General features: G+C 41.7%; 1 protein-coding gene across 3 annotated transcripts in view; it reads right to left on the minus strand.

The window, feature by feature from the left end:
* The window catches only part of FSTL4 (follistatin like 4), a 375,555-nt gene that overhangs the window by 223,337 nt on the left and 135,856 nt on the right, over positions 1-16,362 (minus strand). For all 3 annotated transcript variants that reach the window (XM_080997135.1, XM_080997134.1, XM_080997133.1), the window contains exon 4: positions 16,054-16,302. In XM_080997135.1, coding sequence (XP_080853261.1) covers positions 16,054-16,302 — 249 coding nt within the window. The remainder of the gene's footprint in view (positions 1-16,053; positions 16,303-16,362) is intronic.

The raw sequence follows: 16,362 nt of genomic DNA on the forward strand, positions 1-16,362 counted from the left end.
CCATGCTTTGTGCATTAGTGTACAGACATTGAAGTCCATTAATCATTCCCCCGTGTCTCTTATTTAAGGATTTTTTCCTCCCACCACTAGGTCTGTGTGCTGTTTGCTCCATTTGGTCTATGACATTTGGATGATCATCTTCATCAATTGATAGACTCCTACCTTCAGGAGCACTGTCTCCCTCCCCCACATTAGTCAGTTTAAAGCCCTCCTGATGAGGTTTCTGAGATTTCTGGCAAAAACATTCCTCCCAACCGTTGTGAGGTGCAGCCCATCACTTGCCAGAAGTCCATCTTCAAGAAACTGCAGTCCGTGATCTAAGAATCCAAACCGTTCCTGTTTACAACATTTGCGAAGCCAGCTGTTCACTTCCACTATTTTTCCCTCTCTCCCTGGGCCACGTTGTTCAACTGGGAGGACAGATGAGATGACAATTTGTGTATTTAATTGCTTCAATTTCCTGCCCAGAGCCTCGTAGTCCCTTTTGATCTTCTGGAGGCTATTGCTTGCAGTGTCATTGGTTCCCACATGAACCAAGAGGAAGGGGTATTTGTCAGTGGGTTTTATGATTCCTTGCAGTCGTTCAGTTACATCTTGGATCTTAGCCCCGGGGAGACAGCACACTTCCCGAGACATCTTGTCAGGCCCATAGATCACTGCTTCTGTTCCCCTCAGTAGGGAATCCCCTATCACCACTACACGCCTCCTCTTAGGTTTGGTTGGGGTTCTTCCGTGAGCTGTCCGTTCCAAGGTCGCCTGCACATTCCCTGAGGACTGACTTTGCTGCTCGTCTTCATATACCTGATCGACTGTAATGAGGGAGAGATCCTCAAATGGAGTCTGCTCTTCGTCTTCCATGCTAGGGGAGAGGACCTCAAAGCAATTGTGTATTTATAAACAATCAAAGCAAACCCTGGGCCTCCTACTTCTTTGAGTCACGTTTCTCCATATATCTGGCTCCTGTGTTGGTGAACTAGCCTCCTTCTCAGGGGAGTCCCCTGTCTCCTCCTTGGTGGAGACGGTGTGCTCTGTTGCTTCCAAGAAGAGCTCCAGCTCTCTAATTCTTTGGAGCGTAGCTACACATTCCTCCAGTTGCTGGACTTTGTCTTCTAAGAGGGCAATCAACATGCAATTGCTGCAGGTAAAGCTGCCTGCAACCTTTGGCAAAATGGCAAACATTGCGCAGGAACTGCAGGCGACTGCAGCTGTTCCCTCCCCCTCCATCTTGAGAACGTGTCGTTGGGGGTGGCTACAGCGGTCCTCCATCATAAAAAACGTGAAGACAGGACAAATAACTCCCCCCCAAAAAACCTAGGTCTCCCCCAACAAACGTTTGAGACTAGCTCCCCTAAATCTAAAAGATGGATGAAACTGCGCACGCTGCTGCCTCAACAGAAACCCTGCCCCCTCTGACCTTTGCACAGGGAGAGCAGCTAAGGTAAGGTAAGGTTAAAAAAAAAAACCTAGACGGTGAAGTATAGTCAAAGGCGTGTGATGTTTATCTCGCTTCAGGCTGAGGGAGCCGGCGTTTGTGAGCTTCTACCTCGCCATGCATCTTTCATTTTCATTTTCCCACTTCCTACATTGCAAGTTGCACTTCCAATTCAAGTGTTAATGCACTGTATGAATAAATTATTCATTATCACGTTGACATTTTCCCTTAAATAAAATTAATACTGAGTTCAAGACTTTCAAAAAACAAATTTCTGAGTTGAGTGAGTTTGTGCTACCATAAAGATAAAGCATTAACTCCATTCATTCTGAGCAACAATTTAGCAAGCACATTAGAATGTTAAAATGTGAATAATCTCATTCTTTTGGTACTCCATTTATAGGTTTGCCTGTTCCTTTCATATTGAAATGGGCTCTTCAAAATGGATCTCTGTTGTTTAAGGGATAATATAAATGAATACAACACATGAGTCAACTGCTAATCGCTTCCTGCTTGGTTTACTGAGAAGCAATCTGACAAGCTGCAGGTATAAATGTTAACTAATAGTGATCAACAATGACAAAAGTTACACATACTTCTGTAAAACAAGAAAATCTTTAATAAAAAAAAGGGGGGGGGACCAATGACAAAAGTTATAAAGAGACAAGAGCTACTCTGGGGCCAAAGCAGAAGTGGCATCAAATGTGCATTTGAAGTTAATATGAAGGTGTTGTTTTTAAATGCAAATTGCTTCAGTGGAGTCGGGGTGATAATTAGAGCATAAATGGTGGGGAATTTAATTATTTCCATTCACTCCTCTTTTTTAAAAAAATCCCTCCTCTGAATTTAGTTTGGGCTAAGAACAAGTAGATAAATAACAAGTAGATAGGTACCGCTCCGGTGGGAAGGTAAATGGCGTTTCCGTGCGCTGCTCTGGTTCACCAGAAGCAGCTTTCTCATGCTGGCCACATGACCCAGAAGCTGTATGCTGGCTTCCTTGGCCAATAAAGTGAGATGAGCGCTGCAACCCCAGAGTCAGTCATGACTGGACCTAATGGTCAGGGGTTCCTTTACCTTTAAGAACATTGGAACCGATGGAGAATTTCCTCCCAATGCAAATAGTAGTTTCAGAAGGGGAATTTTCCTCAGGACCAAAGCAATCAAGGAAAAGCTTAAAGACATCCATGTAGTTGGCCTTCAGGAAACCTGAGGAGTTTCTGTTGACAGGGACCATTGGCCAGCAATTCATTTTCAACAATAAATCTGTATCTTGCTGGGGGGAAAGGGCTGAAGGGGCACCAAAATAATCTCTGCTCACTGACTCACAGAGCGAAAGGCTCTTTAACTAACTTTCCTTTAGAGGAATAGCAAAGAAAAATTTGGTTGAGATCTCCCTAATAATTGAGATCCTGTCTTTCACATAGCATCTCTCTCTCTCTCTCTCTCTCTCTCTCTCTCTGTGTGTGTGTGAGAGAGAGAGAGAGAGAAAGAATGAACAAACAGGTTTTCAAAGAGCCCCTGAAATGCAGGATTCCTTCAAGTGAAGGCCTGATCTTTGAAAGCTTCAAAAAGGAGGAGTGTTCTACTTTATAGAGGACACATGGTCACTCCAATCTCATATTTGTGCCTTGGCTCATGTAGAAGATACTGGGATCCAGACTGAGTCCCAGCATAGCAATTCCCTATCTTCCCACAGGCCTTGCTTTGGTGACAAGTCTTAATTGGCTCAGTCAGGATATATTAGCAACCATGTATTCCAAGGCTTAGTATTCATTCCAAGAATTCATTCAGTCTTTTCCATTTCCAGTGCCCCTCTTAGAAATACTGTGGCCATTATGACCATTTTTAAATGGTTATAAGATTCATAGATGTGCAGAAATTAGATGAGATGTAAGAAGTGAAATCTAATAGATTCTCAGAATTAGGTCTGTAGACGTTTGTCAAGTGCAATTTTATACATGGGCTTACACAATTATTACTCTTGCAAATGCATATTTATGACAAACTGCTTAACCAGAGAAGGTGTAGGGACAGGGTGAGATTCCATTCCACAGATTAAAATTCAATTACTTCTTTCTGTCCCACGTTGTTGTAAATTATGATTGCTACAGTTCTGAAAGCACTTATTCTGATGGGTTCTCAGTGACTAAATGTTATTTGGTTTACAAAATTTATGCACCACTTGATTGTATAAAAAAACCCCCAAACCCTCAAAGCTGGTGCAGTTAACGGTGGGGGTGTCTATTTTAAATATATGACAGCCCTGCCTCTCATATCAGTTGGAGGTGAGAAGGGAAGTTCAATGGATGTAGTTCAGTGCTAGTGCATTTGCTTTGGTTTAATCCCTGACACCTCCAGTTGGGAGTGTCTCCTGTATGAAACTCTGGAGATCTTCTAGCACCGTGAGCAATACTGAGCTAGATTGACCAGTGGTCTGACTCTGAATAAAGGAGCTTCCTGTATTCTTCAGTAAAATGATTTGTATTTTCCTCCCTGTGTTTGATGTGCACAGATTAAATTTCAGGTGGTCTAAATGCCCACTGATCTAACAAAAAAAATCAAAAAATAAAACTATCACTGAAGTCCATATCAAAGATTTCCTTCAGCAGCAGATGGTATATATTGAATATTTGATTGGAAGTTTCATGACATTTCCAGTATAATTGTGCCTAACAGCAGTAAGTTTCACAGTATTTGATAATGCCCTTTGATTCCAGTTCTCTTTCTGCAGGGTCGTTGCTCCTATAGAAATTGATGGTCTCAAACAAAATTGTAAAAGTGCATGCTGTACTCTAATCACTTGCTTTTGTTCTTTCCCCATTTATCTTTGTTAGTCTAATTTGTGTGTGGTGTGTCTCTGTGGGGAATTTTAGCTGTTTTTCATTATCTTTCATTCAATATTTTTTTAAAAACAACTCTGAGTGAGTTATTTTTACTTCTCAGTGACCCTGAACCAACAGACAATGTATACAACTAGGTCGCACAACTTGTAGGCTGTGGAGGCAAAGATCTGCAACTGCAAGTCATTCTGTAGCCTACAGTGAGAAGATCCTAATTGTCAAAAATAGCTCTCCATTTTTTTTAAAATAATATTTATTGCTTTTAAAAGTTACAAAAAAGTAGAAAAAAGAGAGAGAAAACACAAAAAAGAAAAAAAGAAAGAGAAAAACAATACAATGTATAAACAATACAAACCCACTCTAAACCCATTAAACTAAACACATGAACAAAGCAAGACAAAAGCAATTTAAAAGCATATCTCCTTTTCCATACTCTATCCTTCATTCCCTTGTTTCCTCGACTTCCTCGCACCTCCCTTCTTGTATCCCACTTCTAGTACTTGTTTCAGCAAATCCTTTCCATCTTTCTCTATTTTCTGTCATATTAAAAATAACATATTCTTTAACCTTATTTCCCATTAACAGTTGATTACTTATATACACCCAACTTCTTATAGTATTTCTGCTAAATCCATAAAATATCATTCCACCGTTTTTCTGACAGTCATTACTTTAACAAAGTTTCTAAATAAACACTTTAAATTTTCCATTAATCTTCCACTATCTTCTCTCCCTGGCTTTGGATTCTGCCAGTCCTTTCCGTCAGTTCCATATAATCCATCAACCTGGTGCCCTAATATCCGAGGCTCTTAAATCTCTTCCAAGTCCCTTCTGCAGGTCTTCTTCATGTTCTTTGATGCTCAGGAGCAAGTCTCGGGAAAACTCCAGCCTAGCAATACTTTTGTTCCTTCTGGACAGTTCGGCCAAATTTCCAAAGTTAAAAGTAAAGTCCATAAAGTGTTTCAGAACGTATTTCAGGATTCCTCCAATTCTAGCGACCCCCAAAACTTCAAACTCCTCCAAGCCCAAGTCCATGTCCCAAAAGTCAGTCAATCCCTGGATAGAGGGTTCTTTCCAACTTTCCTTCTTCAATCCAAGCCGGGATCCTAGCCTCGAAATTTGACTTTTGCTAGATTCAGTCATGAAAGACCTCAATTTATAATCCTCAATCTGCTTCTGAGAAATTAAGGATCCCGCTTGTACTACTTTTAGTTTCTCATCATCAGCTTTCTCCTTTTTCTCCACCATTTTCACATCATCAGCTTTCTCCTTTTCCTCCACCATTTGTCCAACCAAGATATGTTCCTGTACCCAATCCTGAGTTGTTTCTGTATTAGCACTCACTTTTTGATTCAAATTAATCACGTTCTGTTCCAAGTTGTCAATTTTAGAGATCGTGTCATCTGTCTTTTTATGAAGCTGTTCCAGCGCGTGATTTATCTTGTATAATACAGTCACAATGGCTTCTCCTATCAACATTTTGAGTGATCCAAGGTCAGACTCTATTTTTCAAAATCTTATCTTGCAGCTGGAGCTCTCCCTAATGCACTCCTGTAACAGTTTCACATGCTCCCTCTAGAGGGAAACAGTCTCCGTTTGTATCAATTCTTTCAAACACAACTCAAGCAAGTAACAATAGTTTCAATTTTCGGTTGCTTTTTCCTCCATTTTTAAATGCAGAAAAGGACAATGGAGACAGTGCCTTTCTTATTTTAGCTAGCTGTCAAATCCGTTCTATTGGTAAACATTCCCCGAACGTCATCTGGCAGCCCTTTTCCAGGTTCAGAGCAGTGGCAATTTAATTTTGACTCTCTTCTGCAGGCACACTAAATCCAAAACTTCCCCTCTCTTCTCCTGCTTCCAAGAGGGGTTATATATTCTTGTCCGGTAGAAATTTAATCCTTTATCAAAAGCTTTCAAAGACTTTAGCTTGTAACGTCTTTGCTTCAATCTATTTACAAAACGGGAGGCAGACTTCCTGTTTAGAACCTTCCCGCTTTCGGTTCCTAATTAAGAAATTTCATAGTCCAATTTTCCGTTCTACTCACGGGTAGTCGTTTAAAATCCAATTGTCCACAGGAAAAAGTCAGCGCTCTCCGACAACAGCAATGCGGCTTCACTCCGTGAAAGAAGCGGTCGATTCAAAGCACCGCGCCGCTCACCCCACGTCACTCCGGATCCCCAAAACAGGGTTTCCCCGCGAGGGGGGGGGGGCGCAAATGGTGCCAGCCGAATCCCAGGTTCACAGGCTTCTCCCGCCTGTGATTTCTATGGGTCTCCGCCTTCACCATGGCGGTCAGACCCTGCTTTTCACGGAGCAAATTCCTCCCGATCAGAGGAATTCAGCCATTGCCGGAGGCGCCTCCCCGGAAGTCTGTTGTCAAAAATAGCTCTCCAGTTGGGGTGGAGCTACTGCACTAATTTCCCTGGAGCTGCATCACTGTTGCTTACTGGGAGGAATGAGGCAACAGGGCGACTGACACAGTGCCAACACACTGGCAGGTGTGCCAGTCGCTCTGCTAGTGTGTTCGCACCACACTGACCTCCCTGCCGTTTCAGCAGTGACCCACCTGCCAGGAAGCCAGCATGGCAGCTCTGCCCCATCTGGTGAGTTCTGCTAACTCTGCTAATGAAATTCAGTCATAAGAGCATAATAAGGGCCCTGTTAGACTCCGCCAAAGGCCCACCTTGTACATGCATCCAGTGCTAGCCAGCCAGTTATTTATTGATAGTCACAAGCAGGGCACAATGGCAAAAGCCTTCCTTTACTGTTGTTCTCTTTCAGAAGCTTGCATTTGGTTGTATTCAGAAGCTGGTGGTTCCATACAGCTGTTTAGTTAGTTAATTTCTATTCCATTCTCCCTCCCAAAGAGCTTGGGGTAGCAACAAAGCAGCACAACAATACAATTAAAATGCTCCACACATTTAAAACATTTAAAACCAGCCACATATTCCCATAGCAAATAATTTAAAGGTTGCCAGGAACAGTGATCACAGCTAATAACCACTGAGAGGCATATCCACTATGAATCTGTCTAATTCCTTTTTACTAGCAATTGAAACCAATGGCCCTCACCACATCTCATGGCAGTAAAACTAATTATGTATTATGTGACAAAGTACTTTTCTTTCTTTTATCCATCTTGAATCTACTGCCCATCAATTACACCGGTTGACTTCAAGATCTAATGTGTTGTGTGTGTGAGAGAGAAATTCTATAGCCACTTTTTCAATATCATACATAATTTCATGTTCCTTTATCATGTCTCCCCTTAGTCATCATTTTTTCTTCTTCTAAAATAAAAAAGTTCCAAAGTCAAGGAGATGGCTAGGCTCAAATCTTTCTCCCTGAGCTTATTTTCTATGTACAATGAATGTTTTTCTATAAAAGAGTGTGTGTTACTTATTTTGAATTCTTATATGCATGCTGCTTTACATCCCTGAAAGGTTCTCAAAGTGGCCTAAAGAATATTCTGAAAAATAAAATTACATTCAAATCTAGTACTGCCAGGGTGGGAATCCTGTGGGTCTCTGTATGCTGTTGGTTATAACTTCCATCTTCCTTTGGCCATGCTCTCTGGTGCTGATGGGAGATGGAGTCTGACAACTTGCGGAGGGACACAGTACAGACACAGAAAGTACATTGTGTCCATATGGAACCAGGAGTATCCAGGCAGTTGTTGTTTTTTTGTTTTTGCTTTGCTTTGGACCTCATTCTTCCCTGGTGCCCTGCTGGGCAGAAGTTCCCTTGAAAATTCATTGAGGCAAGGGAGTGGGACTGAGCAGCTGAATCTCTCCCCACTCCAGTAAAAACACCCTTCCCTTGCTGGAAGAGTTGTCATATCAGGGCACAATTCTAATTCCCCGTTTCCACTGATGGGGATTTGCAGATTGGCAGGACCACTACCAAATCCACAGCCCTGCTTCTCATAGCAGCCGTGGCAGAAGTAAGGGACAGGATAGTTGGGACCAAACTGAGTCCATCGCTGTCCCACAACAACACTAAGCCTGGCTCAGGATTCAACAGATCCTGGGGCATCCCATCTCCAATATCCACCTTCAGAAAGCTCAATTTGGGGGCCTTTCACTGCTTGCCAATGGTAGGCAGTCTACCAACTGCATTCCTGCCCATGGCCCACCCATTTGTTCTGCAAGTAGAAATAGGAGGGCCATACCAATGGAATGACAGTTGGGCTATTCCATTGACAATGGTAGACAGGAGGCTGACTCAACCAGGAGAGTTGGGTGAAGAGACACATTTGCCTCATTCAACCCCTCACCCAGCCAGTGGGGGGGGGGGGCGTTAGATTGCTCTGCCCATCTCCAAGTCTTGACACAATTTCTGCTGGTGAAAACTAGGCCTGAAACAAACTGTACAACTGCAAACTGCATATCCTTTCCCAAAAACCTCCACACATAATATTTTGAGCATCCAACCTAAGAAAGAGTTCTTGTAAATTTGAAAGTTCTCTGCCCCACAACTGGTCCCAGTAAAGGCATTATTTGACTGACCCAGTCAATACAAATAGCTGGTTGTACAAGCATGACTGATGTCAAGCAGAATTTTATATGTGACTCTATATGTTTCACATATAAGATAATGTTTGATGTGAAAAATGATAGGAAACAAAGCAGGCAAACTTGTGCTGGACAGGGAATGCTCATAGAGAAGTAAAGGTAAGGTAAAAGTAAAGGACCCCTGGATGGTTAAGTCCAGTCAAAAGCGACTGTGGGGTGTGGCACTCATTTCACTTCAGGCCGAGGGAACTGGTGTTTGTCCACAGACAGCTTTCTGGGTCATGTGGCCAGTATGACTAAACCGCTTCTGGTGCAACAGAGCACCGTGATGGAAGCCAGAGCACATGGAAACATCATTTACCTTCCGCTACAGTGGTACCTATTTATCTACTTGCAATGGTGTGCTTTCGAACTGCTAGGTTGGCAGAAGCTGGGAGAGAGTAACTGGAGCTCACCCCATCATGCGTATTCAAAGTGGCTGCTTCCAAACCCCACCTCCACATGGCTTGCTTTGGGAATGTTTTGATCAGCTTCCCATGTGGACTGGCAGGAAGTAAGTGGCAGCTCCCATGCAGCACCCCTTGCACAAGAGCGTTTGAAAAAGTCCTGTGACACAACTTGCTGGGAAGTCTCTGCCTCTGCGCATGGGTCTGGGAATGTTCTGATCAGTTCACACTGAGTTCATGAAACAGTGTACCTTGACCTGTTCTTAATGCATTGTTGACCACATCTACGGACTGCGATTGTTATGTTCTTTCAAGTCATGCAATATCAATCACTGGTAACCATGTGTTCCCTTTCCCAACCTTTATGATTAATGCCCTTGCATTGTATTTGTGTTAACCAATCAGCAACAAGCACATATGTGGTAATGCTGTAATATTCAATAAAAGAGACTCGCCGAGACATGCCGTATGACACCTTGCCATTCGTCTGTCGCTTATTTCAACCCAACATGGAAAAGAGCTATCCCAGCCACTGGGCAAAGTGAGCCAGTTTGTTCAGGCAGCACATCACAGAATCGGCTTGTTGCATGCTGTGCAAAATGTTAAGGCCATCAGAGGATACAGGCAAAGGAAGCAGTGGTTGCTATGGCCACTGTGACAGCCTTTGTTTTTGTATAAATTTGTTTGTTTGTTTGTTCGTTTGTTATTAATATTATATTGATGTGCCCACTTTTCAGCTTACTTCGTTTTTTTCACTTTACAATGCTTTCTGTCTGCCTACCTCTTTCTTTTCCTTCTTGCTTCTGATTTCTCCCTCTGCCATTTTATCTTCCTTTTACCTTTTCCACTATTCTTCTGCCTTCCCCTCCATCCTTTTGGCTTCCCTTCCTTGTCCTTTTCATTCTTCTCCTTCCCCTTCCTCTTCCCTTCCAGTCCAAACTCCTAGGGCTTTTCTCCCCTAAGTATAGCAAGGGGTTTCTGTGTGTGTGTGTGTGTGTGTGTGTGTGTGTGTGTGCTGAGAAAGATGGGCAGGCTAATGGGCAGGCAGGAGGGAAAAGAATATACAGAAAAATCCTTTGTTGGACTACTCAGAAGTAGACCCCACTGAGTTAAATAGGACTTACTCCCAGGTAAGCATGCATAGGATTTAAGCCTTAGAAGGGAAAGGTGTGAGGGTGGGTAGATGAAACAGGAGTTTAATTAGCAACAAGACTTTTTAAAGTGTTGATCCTGGGGCTTTGCCTCAGGCAGCACAATGTAATCGAGGTAATACATATGTTAACATTGATCATGGATTTCCATGAAATCCACCCCAAGCTGTTCTGCATTTGATGCCATGTTAAATTTAATCATGACCCTCTGTATAATTTGGACAACGCACCACGGCATTTGCAGCTCCTTATCATGAAGCAGTCCTTAATGTAATGCAGGAACAGCTCCATGGTGAGGATAGGAAATAGAACCAAGTGTGCTGTATGCTGAAACAGTTGAAAGAATGGAGGCTCTGTCCTTGCTTTTTTACCAGGGTTCTGTGCAGCTCCCTGAAGAACGCTGTAGGTTGCTGTGCAAAGGGTAGAGCTGGCCAGGATGTTGAATTGTAATGAAGGCATAGTAGCTACAGTGGTACCTCGGGTTAAGTACTTACCGTAATTCATTCTGGAGGTCCGTTCTTAACCTGAAACTGTTCTTAACCTGAAGCACCACTTTAGCTAATGGGGCCTCCTGCTGCTGCCGCGCCGCCGGAGCCCGATTTCTGTTCTCATCCTGAAACAAAGTACCGTACTTAACCTGAAGCACTATTTCTGGGATAGCAGAGTCTGTAACCTGGAGCGTATGTAACCTGAAGCGTATGTAACCTGAGGTACCACTGTATTTAATTCACTATGCATGAACACAACAGTTATGGGAGGTTGCATGTGGATTTACTAGTATCAGACAGAGAAGGTCTACAAGGCTGGTGTTACTTTGCCTAAATCATCTCATCACTTTGCATTTGTATACTTCTTTCTTTTCTTTTCTTTTCTTTTCTTTTCTTTTCTTTTCTTTTAAAAAAATGCATTTTCTTCTTCTTACATCTCTCTGTTTAGTGCTGTATAAATTAATACCAGAAGCAAGGGCTAATAAAAGAGATATTCTCCTGTTGTTCCCACCAAACTCTGTATCGGCATTTGAGGAAGGCAATTCTGCCATTTCACAAAGTGAGCCCAATTCCACCTCTTTTCCTTAAGTGTCCTATAGGCAATCCAAAATATCCAGATAATTAGAATCATGAACAAATGGGATATATTAACTTCAACTAATGGGGGTGGGGGCAGACGTTACATTTCATAAAACCAATCTATAATCAGATAATTGCATTTCTAATTAACCGTAACATCTTCTGCAGGAGGCATAGAACTTGTTTCAAAGGAAACTAAATGGTGTCCAATAAGTTATGTTGCTCTCCTTTTTCTGTCTCTAAGCAGAGGAAAAGCCATGAGACTTTATGCTCCTCCATGAATTGCTAGGATGACGTGAACCACAATTTTCGGCATGATTTAGTTGGACACGACTAAACAACAAATTTGTTTTTTTTTTAATTGTATTTCAATATATGTTTTATTAAATGGGAATGCAAAAGTTTAATGTAAAACTAAGAGGACAGTTTGACTTTCTATGGTAACTAGAGTTAATTTTTAAAGGGCAAAGTCAAACCTCTTAAGGACATAATTTCATGTGAAGGGAGAAAGAAAGTAGGAGAAAGGAACAAAAGTTTTTCCCCGATCAAATATTGGTTAATGCTCTGGTTGGCCACTATGAGAAGAGGATGCTTGTCCAGATAGGCCTTTGGTTTGATCCAGCAGGGTTTTTCTGATGTTATTATCATCTACCTCGGCTAAAGCAACTGTCTCTTCTCTGGTCATTATCGTTGGTCCATTCTACATCTATTTAGAATTGCTCTGCTCAAAACATTCATCCTCACATCATGCAAATCTGAGCATGTATTCCACCAGTTCCTCCACTGTATTCAATTCAGATCCTGAATCCAAATAATCAAATCAGGAATCGGAATCCTCACATAGACTTACGAAAATGACCACCCTTTGTTTTTTTACATAGGTCCTCAAGAGGAGATTGACTCATAGATATATAAAATAGTTTTAAAAACAAACATGCCTGCCAGCATCTACTAGAAACAATTCCTACATGAAGAAACTGAATATGTGTAATGCAGCAGCAAACTCCATTTTGCTAAGCGTGTAACCCACAGGAACCACGAGTCAATCCCAACTAGTTCTGAGGACGATCTACACATGCCTGCAAACGCATTTGTCACATTCACACTTTACGTGCATAACATATAAAAGGTAGATAACCTAATTTTAGAAGCAGCCACAAATCTGGGTCAGGTCTCACAGAAAGAAAGAAAAAACACAGGTGAGCACATTAACAAATACATAAGAATGAGTTTTCCCAATATCTGACTTTTCTAGGAAGTAACAAAATTCAAGCTGGAATTTACTTGCAACAGAAAACTATAAGAAGGGATGTGTATCAAACTGCTTTTTTTTTGTAAAAAAAATGCTCACAAGATTGCAATGGTCTCTCTTGACATTTACATCCAGTGCAATCCTAAGCATGTCTTCTCAAAAGTAAGCCCCACTGAGTGTAACAGGGTTTATGCCCAAGTTAAAGTGTATAGGATTGTACCCTTAATGGATTTATTCCATGTTACTCCAGGATGGAAATCTCACATATGAACTTCTTAACACTGGTCATTCTCCTTTTTGGAGAGGGTACTATATACCTGTCAAAAGAGCAACAAACAATTCACCAACAATTTGCAAATATGCTGCTGATGCCCTTGTATTTAAAGTGTGTGGCTGGAATACAAAGAAGAACCAAACCACACAGATTTCTCTAGTGTGCAGCATTGTTTTGTGTTTTGCACAGAATACAGACACTTCCCTGGGTTCACACCACTACATCTGTCTATGGTTTCTGATAAAACTATCCTCAATTATTTCCAATAAAACTTCCCACAAGTTCCCACTCCACCATCAAGCCCAAAAACATGCAGGAAAGTATTATAAAAACCGAGATGGTGGGCCCCAGCTTTGGTGTCACTCATTAGCTGCCTCTGGCACACTATCAATGTTCTTGACCTCTAGTTATGTGCAAAGGGCATGAGATTTGTCACTTGGATATTGAATAACTATGTCAGAAAAGGAATTCAATTTGCAGGGGTGCCAGTCAGATCATGTTTCATAGGGAATTTCATCTGCACTGAAGAAGTGCAAAAGGCCCACAAAGAGACCCCCATCTGCTTAATCTTACACAAATGGTCATAGATTGTAGTCTGGTTTATACATGCACTAAGAAAACAAAACAGGCATTCTACACCCAACATTAAGAACTTTTCAATCTAATCTCTTTCAGTGGGAGGGAAGAGATACTAATTCATTTAATAATGCTTTTAAAAAGTGCTTAATGTTTCTTAGATCATGTCTTGTATGACAAATCGTTCAACTGGCAAATGCCATTTCCTGTAAAAATATGTTTTGGAGGGCTTTTTAAAAAAGGTGACGGAGCATGCTGCTGAATTGATTTTAAGCTTCTTGGTGCTAATAAGACACAACCTCTGCCTAAAGACTGTTTGGATATTTCAGTGATGGGGTATCAGCAGTGCTTTCCCCCCTAAAAATGTTTAGGGTTACTCTCATTTTCCTACTCATATTGAAATACTGCCCCTCAATGAGGGGTATGCGTACTCCTGCGTCCCCCCAGAAAAAAAGCATACCCTCCAAGTGTCCCTATTTTTTAATGTTTTATTATGTTTTTATATGTGTTGGAAGCTGCCCAGAGTGCTGAGGCAACCCAATAAGATGTGTGGGGTATAAACAGTAAAATTATCATAATGGAATGGGACGTCCCTATTTTCATTGGAGAAATGTTGGAGGGTATGCATAAGTGGGCTATCTAATATCACCTTGTAAGTTTCACAGCAGGCCACAATCCCCTGACCTGCAACTATGTTGCCTAGCCACAAAGCAGGCCATTCTTCTACTCTTATCATTACTTGTGAAGTGCATATAATAAAGTATTTGCTTTTTTATTTTTAAAAGAAAAACATTTTAGTGAATATTGTTACTTTTGCCACTGAGGCTTAGTGTGGTAAGATTCAAGTATACACTTCCAGAGTTAACACTAAATACATTACTTCTGGTAAATGAGGCACTCTAGCTGCTAGAGAGCCATGGAAATTTGAGTCCTGGGCTTTTTAGACTCGTCTACCCATGTAATAAGGGACGCGGGTGGCGCTGTGGGTTAAACTACAGAGCCTAGGGCTTGCCGATCAGAAGATTGGCAGTTCAAATCCCCGCAGTGGGGTGAGCTCCTGTTGCTCGGTCCCTGCTCCTGCCAACCTAGCAGTTCAAAAGCACATCAAAGTGCAAATAGATAAATGGGACCGCTCCGGCGGGAAGGTAAATGGCGTTTCTGTGCACTGCTCTGGTTCACCAGAAGCGGCTTAGTCATGCTGGCCACATGACCCGGAAGCTGTACCCCGGCTCCCTCGGCCAATAAAGCGAGATGAGCGCCGCAACCCCAGAGTCGGTCACGATTGGACCTAATGGTCAGGGGTCCCTTTACCTTTTACCCATGTACTATCTGAAACCAAACAAGAGCACGGATTGCTAGATGTGAATATTTTTTCCAACCCTCCAACCCCACTACTGAGACTGCAGCTCTTAACATCTCTGGCCATTGGCCATGCTAGCTGGAAATTGGCCATGATGGAAATTGGAATGCAACACCATGTGATGAATCACAGGTTCCTGGTCCCTGGTTTAATCTAAAGAAATTTCCTTTTCTTAGATGGCTAGAAAGCAATACAGATAAATCACAGAGAATGTAAGTCTCTGGAGGAAGAAAATTCCTTCTGGCAGAGATCTGTTCTTGTTATCCTCAGTTGCTCTCATTGATTCTAGTTGGACGAAGGGCTTGTTCCTAGTCAAATTCAAGTTGGCGCAAAGAACTAATAGAACGTGAATCTGTTCTGTCTATTCATAATCACAGGTGTCTGTAGCTTTGGGCTGAAGAAGCACATCTGGCCACCATAATAAAGAAGAATGGTAAAGAATAAGCATATACAAGTACACTGAGATGTCACAACAAGAGCCCTATTTATGCTTTCTGTTCACCAGAACCATGCCAAAAGGGCATGTCTCTCAGCAATGATTGCTGGCATGCTAAAAGTATAAACGAGGGTGGGAACTGCACACAGTAAAAAAAATATTATTTTTTTAAAAAGCCATTTTAAAGAATATGGCTGACCCTTAGAGGGTTTCTTACTGTGTCCTGCTTCTCATGTAAGTCAGCTCTTAGTGTGACTGTATAAGGACTTATATCATCTTATTTTCCTTTTGCTCTGAACACCTTTCCTTGAAAAATGTTTGTAGAGTTCAAAAGCTTGCAACATTATTGGGGGGGGGGGAGAGATACATTTACATATTCTCTACCTTTAGGGACAACACAATTATACTTCTCATCCAACTATTTTATTTTTAAGTTTCATAGATTAACAAAACAGCAAATGATTGCTTAATTGGAAACTTGCTTGATAATGTAATATGCTTAATATACTGTATATGTAAATAGCTCAGTTGTCTACTAGTCCATAGATCAATTCCTTTTTAATAACGGTTGTGGACTTGTCTATTTGATGTAATCCTTTGCATTTGCATTTTCTATAGAATTAAACATAGTGCATCATCTGACAAGGAAAAGTAGGTGACATGTATTCTCCAGATTTGGTTTATCATACAGAAAGTCCTACCTTTGAAGAAGCAGTCTTTGCTGTGAATAATGTAGATTTTCTTCCTTTGCAAGCAGGATGCTCGATGAAGTTCACAGTGATTCTCATAGAATTTGCCATCAGATCCACACACCGGCATATAACTGGGCTTGCAGTCATCTATGCATCTACATTCAGGCTTATCCGTCTCCTTGTTCACAACGCACTTGCTTCCCCGGCCACAGTATTTCTTTTCACATGATGCATGGAGGCCATCTTGCCCATAAAGCACTGGAAAAGGAGAACAGCGGGGTGGGAGGAAAGAAAAGTTTCAGTGTTAACAACTCCAAG

The sequence above is a fragment of the Podarcis pityusensis genome (genome assembly GCF_964106645.2).
Source record: "Podarcis pityusensis genome assembly, chromosome: 2".
NCBI classification, from domain to species: Eukaryota; Metazoa; Chordata; class Lepidosauria; order Squamata; family Lacertidae; genus Podarcis; species Podarcis pityusensis.